Source organism: Pithys albifrons, chromosome 5 (genome assembly GCF_047495875.1).
Source record: "Pithys albifrons albifrons isolate INPA30051 chromosome 5, PitAlb_v1, whole genome shotgun sequence".
Taxonomy (NCBI): Eukaryota; Metazoa; Chordata; class Aves; order Passeriformes; family Thamnophilidae; genus Pithys; species Pithys albifrons.
The window spans coordinates 34,132,481-34,144,834 of record NC_092462.1 but is presented as its reverse complement, the minus strand read 5'-3'; the positions used below and the strand labels follow the sequence as shown (position 1 = coordinate 34,144,834).

General features: G+C 35.2%; 1 protein-coding gene across 4 annotated transcripts in view; it reads left to right on the top strand.

Annotated features, from left to right (window-relative positions):
- The window catches only part of FSTL5 (follistatin like 5), a 364,104-nt gene that overhangs the window by 94,502 nt on the left and 257,248 nt on the right, over positions 1–12,354 (top strand). For all 4 annotated transcript variants that reach the window (XM_071556179.1, XM_071556181.1, XM_071556177.1 and 1 more), the window contains one exon: positions 7,540–7,678. In XM_071556179.1, the coding sequence (XP_071412280.1) occupies positions 7,556–7,678 (123 nt within the window). In that variant the 5' untranslated portion in view covers positions 7,540–7,555. The remainder of the gene's footprint in view (positions 1–7,539; positions 7,679–12,354) is intronic.

Here is a 12,354-nt window from a genome sequence, read left to right as displayed (position 1 = left end):
CATGGGAGCCACTGTAAGCATTTAAGGCCAAGTCCAAAGATGCTCTTCTAGAAAAGCCCTGGGTGAATGAATCCTGTTTGCATCCCTCTCTGCCCCAGACACTTTGCTGCCTTGGCATCTGCTGTTCCCCACCTGGCAGTGCAAGTGGTGTGAGGGCAGAGAGAGAGTAAGTGTGAAAGGCAGGGAAATATGGTGCTTGTGCTGCTGCTCACCACAAAGGTGCCTTGAGGCACCTGCCTTGGAGCCACCTGGCATGTTTGTAACATCTTCACAGAGGCCAAGTACGGTAATACAGGACTAAGAGTGCGTGGATCTGCAGTCCATCTGCTGCTTGTGCAGTATGATGGTTTTCCATTTTAAATCGGGAAAGGAGTGAGGGAGGGATGGGCAGGAGTCAACAGAAGGTAGGCTTCATCTGGCATGGAGAGTGCTTTTTGTGAGATTTTAAAAAAATATTTCTTTGCATGCGTGTTCCAGCACATGTGCTGTCAGCAGCATCGCTGACTGCTCCAAAATGACTGTGCCAGCCTCTTTTGGTGGGTGAAGGATGAAGAGCATGTGCCTGCGCAGTCAGTGGCTGTAGCCACATAAAGTAGCAGCTGAGAGACAGAACAGATTGGTACACAGATGCACGAACTGTTGGCTGCTGAGGCAGTGCTGCACTTCACTGTTGCAAACGTTAAGCCTCATATACAGAGTTAAGGTGACCTAATAGGTCTGGTTCAGTGCGGCTGCCGCTTCTGGAGGAGAACTCGAGGGTGACAGCATGAGGTATGCAGTGTGCAAAAGCTGTCAGCAAGTCCTAGGGGTGAGAGCTGCCGTCACGACACTGTGATCTGCTTTCCACATAGCATTTTGACAAGGACAAACTTTGCTAGATATGGGTTGACATTCACAAAGAGAATATGATACTGTGATTGCTTTGTAAGAAGCCCTTTTTTGGTGTGATGTTATCTGCTGTAAGGTTTTGGATGACACAGGCTGTGTGAAAGATGTGGGGCACTAGGGTACAGTTGAGGCAGGCTAATGAGAAAAGACAGGCTTTTAACTAAAACTTACGCTCCTTATTCAAAGTTACTGCAAGATAATAGTGCCTATTTAGACAAAAAAAATTGTTTGGAGATGCTTTTCCACCATGAAACCCTAAGAGCAGATAAAAGATTTTTAAGGAATGGTGGCTGTGCATTTCATGGACAGTTATTTGCATCCATCATTATATGCAATGAAATCCTCAAAGTCAAAAGCAATGAAGCATGGTTTGTATTTATTGCTGTAGTTGTATTATAAACCTATTAATAACACTGAATATGGTGACAGAGCTTATGGTCTTTTTCTGATCAGCACAAAATAGACAATTAATTTCTTTTTTTTTTTTTCCAGATTAGTAGCATGGAAAAGACAGAGACTGACATGTCCTGAGAATATACAGTAGTACTCCTTGATATGTTAAAGTGACCTTTTAAATAATGCCAGGTTAATATCTGATGTGTCTTCTCTTTCAAAGGTAGGAGGAAGGTAGTGATCAAACTAGTACTTAAGATTTATATCTGTTCTTAATGCCAAATATCCTGCCTAGTCACCATTTATTAACCTAGAACAGAGTATAATAGCTGAGAAATTCTGAAAAAAATCTTTGAAAATGGGAAATTTATTAGATTTAAATATGTATACATTTAAAAATAGGGCATTCTCATAATTTGTACATATTTTCACTCTTCATATTAACTCTGGCAAAGACAGCTTACATTACGTAGATTTTTTTTTAATACTCTGTGTAAATATACATTATCATGTTTGGAACTGGTTTTGTATAACATACTTTTTCAATCTTTTTTGTGAAGACTACACTTAGTATGTACTTGATAAACTGTCATAGTAACAACCTTTCTCCTAGTCCAACAAGGAAGAGCCAGCCAGAGAGCAAAATTTACATTACCAATGAACTGCTGAGAAGATTAGAAATCATAATAACTTTGAGAGGAACCACTCCCTATGATATTGTAAAATTTATTAATCATTATTAGATATTCCTAAGTAAGGTGTCAAAACTGGGATTTATTTTGTTTTCCACAAAATACTGAACTTGCAAGGGTGAAAAGCACTAGCAGGAGAGAAAAGGGAGATACAGGTTTGCATTGCATTTTCTCAAGAATTAAAAAAAAATTGTCTCCAACTCAGGGGTGTCTAGCTGATAATCAGGGATAATGGAGGACATTCTTTGAACCTTTCATGTAGTTTCCTTTGCTTAAAAAAAATCACTGAAAAATATTTGAGGGTCCCAGTTTCCTTGCCTAAATGAGGTAAGTGAGATGCCCTAAGGTGTTTCTTCTGTCACTTTGTAAGTTATAGCTCTCCCAACAATGCTCCTCACCCAAAGAGTTTTAAGGAAAAAAATTGTCACAGAATAAAAGAATCCCCTTATAGATAATAACTTATCAAAGTTTCAGCAGTAATTGAAATAGAGAGCAGTCAGTAGAGAGAAAACTGCAGAGTGCATCAGATTCGTGAATGCTCTGGAAATGTGCTAAAAAGTGAGATGACAGAGCTTTCTGAGAATCAGAAAGGAAAATATAAATTTGATACTGAAGAACTTACTGTACAGTGCGAAGTAAAGAAATAACCATTATCTGTACCACATCCTTCACTTTATTCCTCCTCAGATTTTAAGGCAAATCAAAGGCTGACAATGAGCAACACAAAAAGCTCCTACAACATAGATCAGGTTAATGCTAAAATAGCACATTAAACTCATTGTTAATATGAGAATTAATGCACATAAGGAAAGAAACCCAGCACCATAAATGTTTGCGTGCAATGATGGGGAACAAACACCCACACCCTAATTATTTATGTGTAATGAGTAGCTGTAAATTAGCTGTTTGCATTCATAGAATGGAAGATATGGAGTTACTGATATTAGTTGTTTAAGAATGTCAGTGGCAGATAAATAATGTGTGTATTAGAAGACATACTGGAATATTATTTATTTCTCTCTACATTGTAGCCTATAAGCTATATTATAAATGAGGAACGTGTGGAGAAAGAAATAGGAAAATGCAGAGGTAGCAATTGGTATTTCTAAAAAAAAGGGAGTAAATCAATTAAATTAATCAGATTTCTAAACATGGTTATATGAATATAACAAAACAACACTCTTCACACCCACATAAAGTTATGGAAATAAAAATATACATTAAAAAAAGGAAGGAAACTTAAGAACCTGAAGTCCCCATCAGTGAATATTAGACAAACTGGTGAGCTGCTGTTTCTGGCCCAGGCAATAAAAGGACTCGAGGGAATATACTACCTTAACTCTGTGTCTTTACTTCCTTTAAGCATCTACCATTGGCCACTAATTTAATAATAAGTAGTTATTAAACAGTATTTGCCTCAGTTTCCAGTATCACATCAGTGATTAGTACAAAGAAAGAATTGGAGCAAGATTTATGGAAACAATAAGATACAATTTGACTTATAGCTGTTTAAAAACAGAGCCTGGTGAAGTTGGTGAAAGGTAAAATAAATATACAGGATATTGACCTTTTAAACGCTACAGTGTTAAAAACATGGGATAGAATTGCTTCTTACTTCTGTAAGGCCTTAGAAATAACTTAAATAATTTCAGAATTGTGTAGAAAACAGCAGGCTATTAATAGTTATATTAATCAAAATGTAAGTTGTTTTCTTGTCTTATCCTGAAATTCTTACAGGTATTTAGGAGATGTACTGCAATGTGTAGAGCTTATATTTTCCTAAGTATGTTGCATGAAGAAACACATCAGTAGAAAAAATGGTGAAGATTGAAATATATCTGCCTGACAGTCTGATTTCACAACTTTCACAGCAAAACCAAACACATTACATTGCTTTCAGGGTGAAGTGTCAGCAGCATCACATACTCAGAAGAGATTGTCAAACATAATTGAATAACATTTACTTATTTCTTGGAATGTTTCTTTCAAAGCTAGTCTCTTTGTGGCCTTCTTCTGTGGTTGTGCTTTTACTTAATTCAGATCCTAAATTTCAGTCTGTGCCAAGTCCCCTGGGAGACAGAAAATGAGATTAATGCCTTACTAATCTTTGACTAAGGCACACACATAGCCCACGTTCCTTCCAAAGTTCTATATAATATATATACTGTCTGGAAAATTAAAGTAGAACTCTTTCTTCCAGTTTTCCAAGCAGTAATAGCAGAAAAATACAAAAACCTAAGTTGCTCATACTCAAGAGCCTTATGTTTCAAAATATTTATTAAATCTGTATTAACGATGCCTAAAATCTTTTATTTTCAGCATTTTTCCTGTGAAACATAGTTTTGATTCTAACATTTAATTGCATTAATCATTTGTTTGACTCTGAAATTCCTTAAGCCCACTTATCTCTAATTCTAGTGAAAGATATACTACTTTATATAACCTGTGCACTTAATAAAAGCATACTAAGTAACTGTAGTCATTCACATATTCAGGTTTAATGATGTGAAAATTTTGACAGCTTAAACTCAGTATGTCCACCATGACTCGAAACAAGCTAAAAGATAGTGAAGATAAAAATAGTCATATAATAAAAAAATCAAGGCAACTGCTTTATAAATATGTAAGTAAGTTAAAAATACAGAAGAGTGTTATGTAAACACTGAAACATCAAATTCTGTCAGATTATGATTAATGAGTAAACAGGATCTAGATAACTAATGCAAATTTGAGTTCAGAAATATGTCATTTTTCCCCAAAAAGCATGGTATAACCATCCTTTGAAAACACAATTTCTGATCCATTGATATTATAGCATTGAAAGAAAAGTACAAAAATCCTTTACTTATCACTTGTGCTGTACCTCCAAGAGAAATAAGAAGGAAGTAATTGTAGGTAACAGGAATATAACCTATTTCTTTCTATTTGCCTGTGTGCAGCAACAAAATCTGGAGTTGTAGAGAAGCCTTGAAAAATAATTTTTATTCCTGCTCTTTAGTTCAACTCCTTAAAAATGTAGGTCTTTAATTACAGATCATATTTTTTAAAAGAAAGACTTAGTAATAGAACTGTTTTAAGGAGAACTGTGGTTTTGATAGCAGTTTTAAAAGGTATGCAATAAATTCAATTTATAGTACTTTGAAAAAAGGTGAAATTTTTTTTTGTTTGTTTCTAAAAAGTCAGATAATAACTCTAAACACCCTGTATACTTTGGGTATTTTAGGTGGCATCTGTCCAAAAAGCTGACTTTTTAAATTTTAGTCATAAATGTTCAACTAAGTAACAGGCAATGAAGTCAGAAACTGAGCATGTAGTAATTTTCTCTTCCTCTATACCAGTACAAAAAACAAGCCTTTCAAGGTCAGACAATTTTGAAAACTATAAGGGCTTTATTCTTTTATACCACATGAGGCTAAAATATGTACAGTTTAGATGGGAGGATGGTGGAATGTGGTTGCCCTTACCATTTTCTGTGAAATTACTGTTCTCCAACCAAATTTTCATTGTGCGTAGAGATATTCCACAAGTGCATAAAGTGGACAAAGGTTCAACTGTACATAGCTAGTTTTAGCATGCACAAGTGCTAAAGCAATCTGATTCTGACCTTGAAAGTCAGAAATAAACTATTTTCAAAGTTTTTTTTAACAAACGCAAATAAGGGGATGTTTTCTTTGAGATTAAATGTCAAGATTCTGATTTTTCTTCTTTTATTTTTTTTTCCTTTTATGGATTTATTGGTCTAATAGCAATCATAGTGAGAACTAACACAGAAATAGAGAAGGAAAATGCCATACCACATTGTTCTCGAATACTCAGAGTTCTGAAATAATCCTTTTTGGTGTTTCAAAGCAGTGATTTTATTGTTGCAATAAACCCATACTAAAGGTCCACTGAAACATCTGATTGGAAGCTCTGTTTAGGTGGAAGTATGACAGCAACACATGAAAACATATTTGCTGTGTCATTTCCTATCTTCACTATAATATCCAGTTACTGAACAAGTATTAAAGAACAAGCCTCAAGTTATTTATGTAAAGTACCTCTCTGTAACAGAGCTTGTTTTCTGTGTTTTACATTATTCTCTGCTTATTTATTCTGTGTGAGCTCTTCTAGGAGAGATACTTCTAGTATGTATAATAGAAAAGCTGCAGCACCAAGAAAGGGTAATTAAACTGAGAACTGGTGGAATAAGCAATGATAAATGAGAGGAAATGTTAAATTTGGTTAATAAGGAGACACAGAATTAGATGGGGTTTGGTGGAACAAAAGGTAAGTGATATCAAAGTAGTATAGTGTACAAATGTCAAACTTTTGTTTGATCACAAGTGTGGAAGTAAGACAGACTGGTAAAAATTCAGCTGGAATGAGAATGAAACAGAGAGCAACCTTTATGTGTTTTTTCCATTTGGTAGAGTAGTCTCCAAAGAAGGATAGCAGACTTATGTAGGATCCTGTTACTGAGACAGTCAATAGGGGTAAGACTAAAGTCCATTTACTACCTTTAATATCTGCACAGGAACTAATTCTATGCAGTGTCTGCCTTCAGGTGACTGTGAAGAATGATAGGAATCAAATCCAGTTTGTGTAACAGTATTGCCAGGAGCATGACTGTAAATGATACAGGATAATAAGTGATCCCCAATTTGTTCACATTTTATGCTCAGCTGATTTCCCATAGAAAAGAAAATGTCAGGCAAGACTTTAACATTCTGTACACACTCTTTGCTTCCAGGGCACACTTATGATGTTTTGTACTTATTCCTGTATATCTTTATTCTTATCAGAGATTTCTACATTGGCATGGTAAGTGAACTAAAAGCAAGGTAGAAAAAGAAAGAAACCCAAAACACCTATGCATAAGTCAGCCTGCATGAAAGTTGTTCATCTCTGTCCCATATTGCAGGACTAAATAATGTAGCCTAAGCAAACTGACTTGGGAGTGTCTTGAAGTGATGAGGATCAGTTGGCTGTGTTGTCTGTTTAACATGATAGTTTCAATAAAAATGCAGAATGTCAATAACAAATGTTGCATGTTTCTAATAGATTCTGAAACCACTTATGAAATGCACATTTGTAGGTCCATTAGGAACCATATAAAGAAACTCTAATGCCATATGTGTCTATAAATCTGTGAGTATGATTGTTATAGGCTTTTAGGTTGTGAACAGTGTATCACAAGAGACTATATTTAATAGAAAAAGTTGACGAATGTGTGATCAATGATCATTTTTTCCCTCATCTGAGAAAAAGTTTTGCATTTTTCAGCATGGCTTTCTATTATGTTTAGGGTTTTTTCTATGATTTTTTCTGATTGTTTCCTCGGTGACTCTCTCATATGAGTATTGAATAGCAATAAGAAAATGCTTAGTTCAGCACAACCAAATTAATATTGTCATCCCAAGTATTACTACCATTTTTTCTCTTTGCTGTTGTGACAGATGGATTGTCCTGTATCTGCTATATTTATTCAAGTCCACAAATGGAATATCACTATTGTAAAATTTTATTATATGGCTTATGCCAAAATAATATTGCACCACTGAACTGTTACATTTTATTTTGACAGAAACAGACCTGTAAAGATGTTTATGTGGTGGTCCACTGTTTTACTTCTTGGATGCATTTTGCTGGGAGCAGACGGGTGGCCGATCAAGGAAGGATACGACTTTAGGCCCTATCAGCCCCTAGTAAGATTACGTCACAAGGTACGGATTATTCTCTAAAACTTCTTGCCTTTCTTCTGTGATCAAGGGATAAAATTACACTTCAGACTTATCTAGCTTGTGTTTCTTGGAGTCATTTTCAGAAATCAACCTTTTCAATAACAATGCCTGCAAAAACATATACTAGATTTAACAAGTAAACAGGAGATATTTTGACTTGAAAGGCCTGAAAACTTTCAAAGAGGGTGAGCTATGATCTGTTTTAGTTTTACAAACTAGAGTTTATGTGTATCAACAGAAATTCAGAGAGACAAAGCCAGGAGAGGCTATCTCTTAGAGAAACTCTTAGTCTCTGCTTAAAGCAATGGCTTTTCCCAGTCCCCACTGAATTCAGACCAAGCAGCAAACATGGGAACTGCCCATCAAAGAAGTAAGGTGTTGAAGATTACTGATTAATAAAAACTTGTTTGATTAAGGTAGATGTTCCCAGTGCTTGCTGGATGTAGGAGTTTTGGACCATGGCATAGTGCAGATGTTTCCAGAGATACAGGATTCCCATATGCAAGCAATAATGGTTGAATTCAAATTTTGCCCACCTGACATTCCATTGTCATGAATCCAGGACTCCCAAAACAGTTCTCAACTAGCAAATCTTGCTCCCCTTCTGGTACCTGAAAGGGAAACTTCTGTAGTGGTTCTGTAAAACAAGGATAAAGGGCTGTAATATTTCCATTGACTGCCTAGAACTAGCAGATCTGATCAACTTAATTCTTCTTGGCACGGTAGTAGTCATGGGAGGAACATCTGAGGAGCCTTAAGGCCTACTGTCAGGCCAACAAAGGTGCTAAAAAACCTTCTTTTCACCATTCTGAATCTGTATGCTTCAACTAAAATTTTGAATTATAGCCAGAAACTCTAAATGTTACTTTCTGTAAATGTGTCTAGATCTGGCTAGTTATATTTCAATACTTTTTATAAAATATGAAAAACATTTAGTCTTAGTCCTCAGTTTAATAAAAAAAGACCTGTTACCGTGTGATTCTGTCTCATTATGTAAGGTGGAGGAACTGATAACTGAGTTCTTAAATGAATAAAATATTTGCCTATTAGCTGATTATTGTTTAGTATGTAGATTAAATATAAAAAAAATTTCTAACAGATGGAAAAAAATAGAATTTAAGTTTTATTATGCAGTTGTGCATCCTCTGGGGAATGTTGTTCAATCAGAATAAAGAGTGAATCAGGCCACACCCAAGGAAATACAAAACTGTATAAGCACACAGGTTTTTAAGCTGGGTATTTTTCAAAACTTTTTCTCATTGGTTAACCTCCCTTTGTCAGCTTTAAGCAAAATAAAATAACACAAGAAAAATACTTTGAAATCTAGAAGGAAAGAGAGAGACTAGTAATGAAATCATGAAATGTATCATGTGAGAGAGAAATCGCATGTACAAAACCCTACAAAAACAAACCCATGTTGACTGTGAGAATGAATAACAGAATGTTGGGCAAAATGAGCATCTTTTCTGTGATTTAGATGTACTCTGAATGCAATGAATATATATGGAACTAATAATCTGTTGTTTTTTCTTAATACTTCTAATCCACTGATAATGCTCATATAATACTTGGAATAGGCCATCATAAACATTTCAATGTTAATATTGGGGGGATCACACATATACATATGCAAACAAAGAATATTGAAAACTCAAAATAATTTTTTTTTTGAAAAAGAAAGCAAATATGGTGGGTTTTTTCAAAGGCAATATGTCTAGAAGAAAAAAAATGGTTTAGTATATAGTTCAGATTTTATTATTAGGGATATGGGTTAGCATAAAAAATCTAGGAATGCAAAACTTTTCTAAAGTCAATTTTTAAAATCAACTTTGTCACAGATACACATATTCAAAACATGGTAAAGAAGACTTTCTGCTTCAATCAAGCACTTAATAAATCAAGTGCTTAGATTAAGTTATGCGAGTAGAATACTTACTACAAACAGATGATAATGAATATCAGCAGAGTCATATTTGCTTTGATCAAGCAATATGTATGCAAGTTTATATGTGTGAAGATTAAAAAAAAAAAAGAAAGAGTAATCATTCTTGCTCTAATAAAGGAGAATTTATCTGACTTGGATGATAGTCCAACCAGAGCAACTCCAAATGTCAGACTGCAGGGAAAAGCAATCCTGTTGGTACTTAGGTATTATCTTGAAATAATAATTGCGTTCATGGTGAGAACAGGCATTCATATCCTAAAGCTTTTGTTGTTTTAAAAGGGATTATGAGCAAATTCAGCTTCTTATGCACAGAAATTACAAGTAGGCATTTAGTCTGTATTTATGATAATCTGAACACATAAGAAAAGCATTCATAAGGAAAAAGCTTTATAAATAGAGAAAATCTTTATGCATAAGAAAACATTTTACTGTGAGAGTGACTTAGCACTGAAATAGATTGCCTAGTGAGCTTGTCAAATCTTCATCCCTGCAGATATTTCAAAACTGTCTAGCCATGGTCCCAGGCAACCTGTTGTAGGTGACCATGCTTGAGCAGGAAGGTTGAACAGGGTGACCTCCAGAGGTCCTTTCTAACCTCAAACATTCTTTGATTCTGTGCTTCATGATAATACATAGTTAACAAGTACATAAAATAAAATATAATTAAGTTTTTTTAATCAATTTATATAGTCGGCCTAATAGTTGGGGATTTTGTTGATGAAACCTAAAGAGGTTCAAGGAGGTTTTCCAATCTTTGACAAAAGATTTTTAAAAAAAAGTTTTAGCAAAATCTTTTCAAAGAGATTTGCAAAATGTTTTTAGAAAATGTAAATGCCATTGTAGTGAACAATATACAATATTCCTTAATCCACTGCTTCAATTGATTGATATTAAAATGTGTGATGCAGAAAATAATCCAATTTTCATAACTTGAGATGGCTGACAAGTTTAATCTGCTTCACAGGACCAGCAGAGACAATTTAGCTCAGTCAGTTAGAGCATAGTTCTAATTATACCAAGGTTGTGGTTTTGATCTCTGTATGGACCATTCATACAAGAGTTGGACCTGATGATCCTTGTGGACCCCTTCCAACTCAGAAGATTCTGTACTTATTAGGTTTTATTAACTGTTTTTTACATAATTTATCCACATCTGCACCCCCCTGTTCTAATACAAGACTATTTAGTGTATAGCTTTTAATTAATTTTATGACCAAAGTGGTAGTTTGGTGAGTCTGTGTGGATCCTCATGTCCTGATTTGCAGAGGAAAGCAAGCCATGCAAGTAAATCACTCTAAAGTTCCATCACATTTTGCCAGGTAAGGCACCTGGCCTTTTAGGGAGTTGATGCCGTGACAGCCCCCCCAACAAAGCAGGACTCTGAGCCTAGTTAGTGTAGGATAAGATAAAAAGTAAAGTCCTTTAATATCAGGCCAAAGGCCCACAGGAATACACAATGACATGCACGTGCTCCTCGAACACTGGTTTCTAAGGTTTTTATAATATGGTGCACCCAATCATTACCCATTTCTCAGTCCAGCCCCAGTCCTGCCCCTGGTTCCACCCCCAGGAATTGGGTCTAGGGGGTCGATGAGACCCTCCGTCTTCATCAGCTCCTCTTCCTTGGGCTCCTGGAATTCTTGCATTATTCTTAGACTCAAGGTTGTTGGCTTATGTTTGGTCTTGTTCTGCAGGCCTTTCTGATAGTCTTCAACTTTTCTGCCTTGAAGAGAGCCTAAACAGCTAAAAGAATTTGAACTTCCTGTTCTGGGACAGGGGTAGCAATAGAAAGACATTAAACTTAAACTGTTAGAAATATGAACTCACTAAAAATCTACAGCTACTGCTACTGTGTTCCTAAAGTGTACAAAATGTGAAATTCTAAAAATCAAAAAACCCTTCGCCATCAGAGTTCTAAAAAATTAACTAAAGATCCAATTTAGAAATTAGAGAACCTTCTACTTAAGGAATTGCTTTCATGACTTTTTGGCTTTCAGTGTGTACCTATGCTGCATTCAGAAAAGAACTATGAACATACTTTTTTCCAGTAACAGAATATTGAGATATATCATTATCCTCCTTGTCAGATCACATCATCTGTGTTGGTGGTTCCTGTAGATTTTTGGGATGATTTTTAGGTTATTTATAATAAATTAAACATGAGGACAGATATTTGAACAATTACATGGTAATAGCTCATGCTATTTAAAATAGAATAGAATATGCATCTGAATTATTTCTCATAGCACAGTTGTACAAAACTCATATTCTTCTTCAGTGGTGGAAATAACTAGGAAAATTGGTTTTATTGATAGAAATATTCAGTGCTGCATTGTGTGAGAGCCTTCATCCAGTTGTTTTCCTTAGAAGATAACTGTGCTGCCCTTAAGAAACCAGTATTTTCATTGGTAACTGAAAGCACTATATTTCAGTCTCCAATATTACTTGTTTTTGCTGTTGTTAAAGCTGTGAAGAAAGTGATAATAGAATACGCTTTAAGTATCCTAATTTCTGAGTGTGGACTGCAATGTTTCCTTGGCTAATATCAGAGCTGTCTGACACTACATGAAATATCCATGTTTTGACACTAACCAAAATCTAGTGAGGTGGATACTACTGATTTCCCAACTTTGTTCTTCATATCCTTTAAATATGCAGCCATTTCTTACTGTGTAGAAATGTATTTCTTTTGTGTGTTTAACTTGATCTGTAG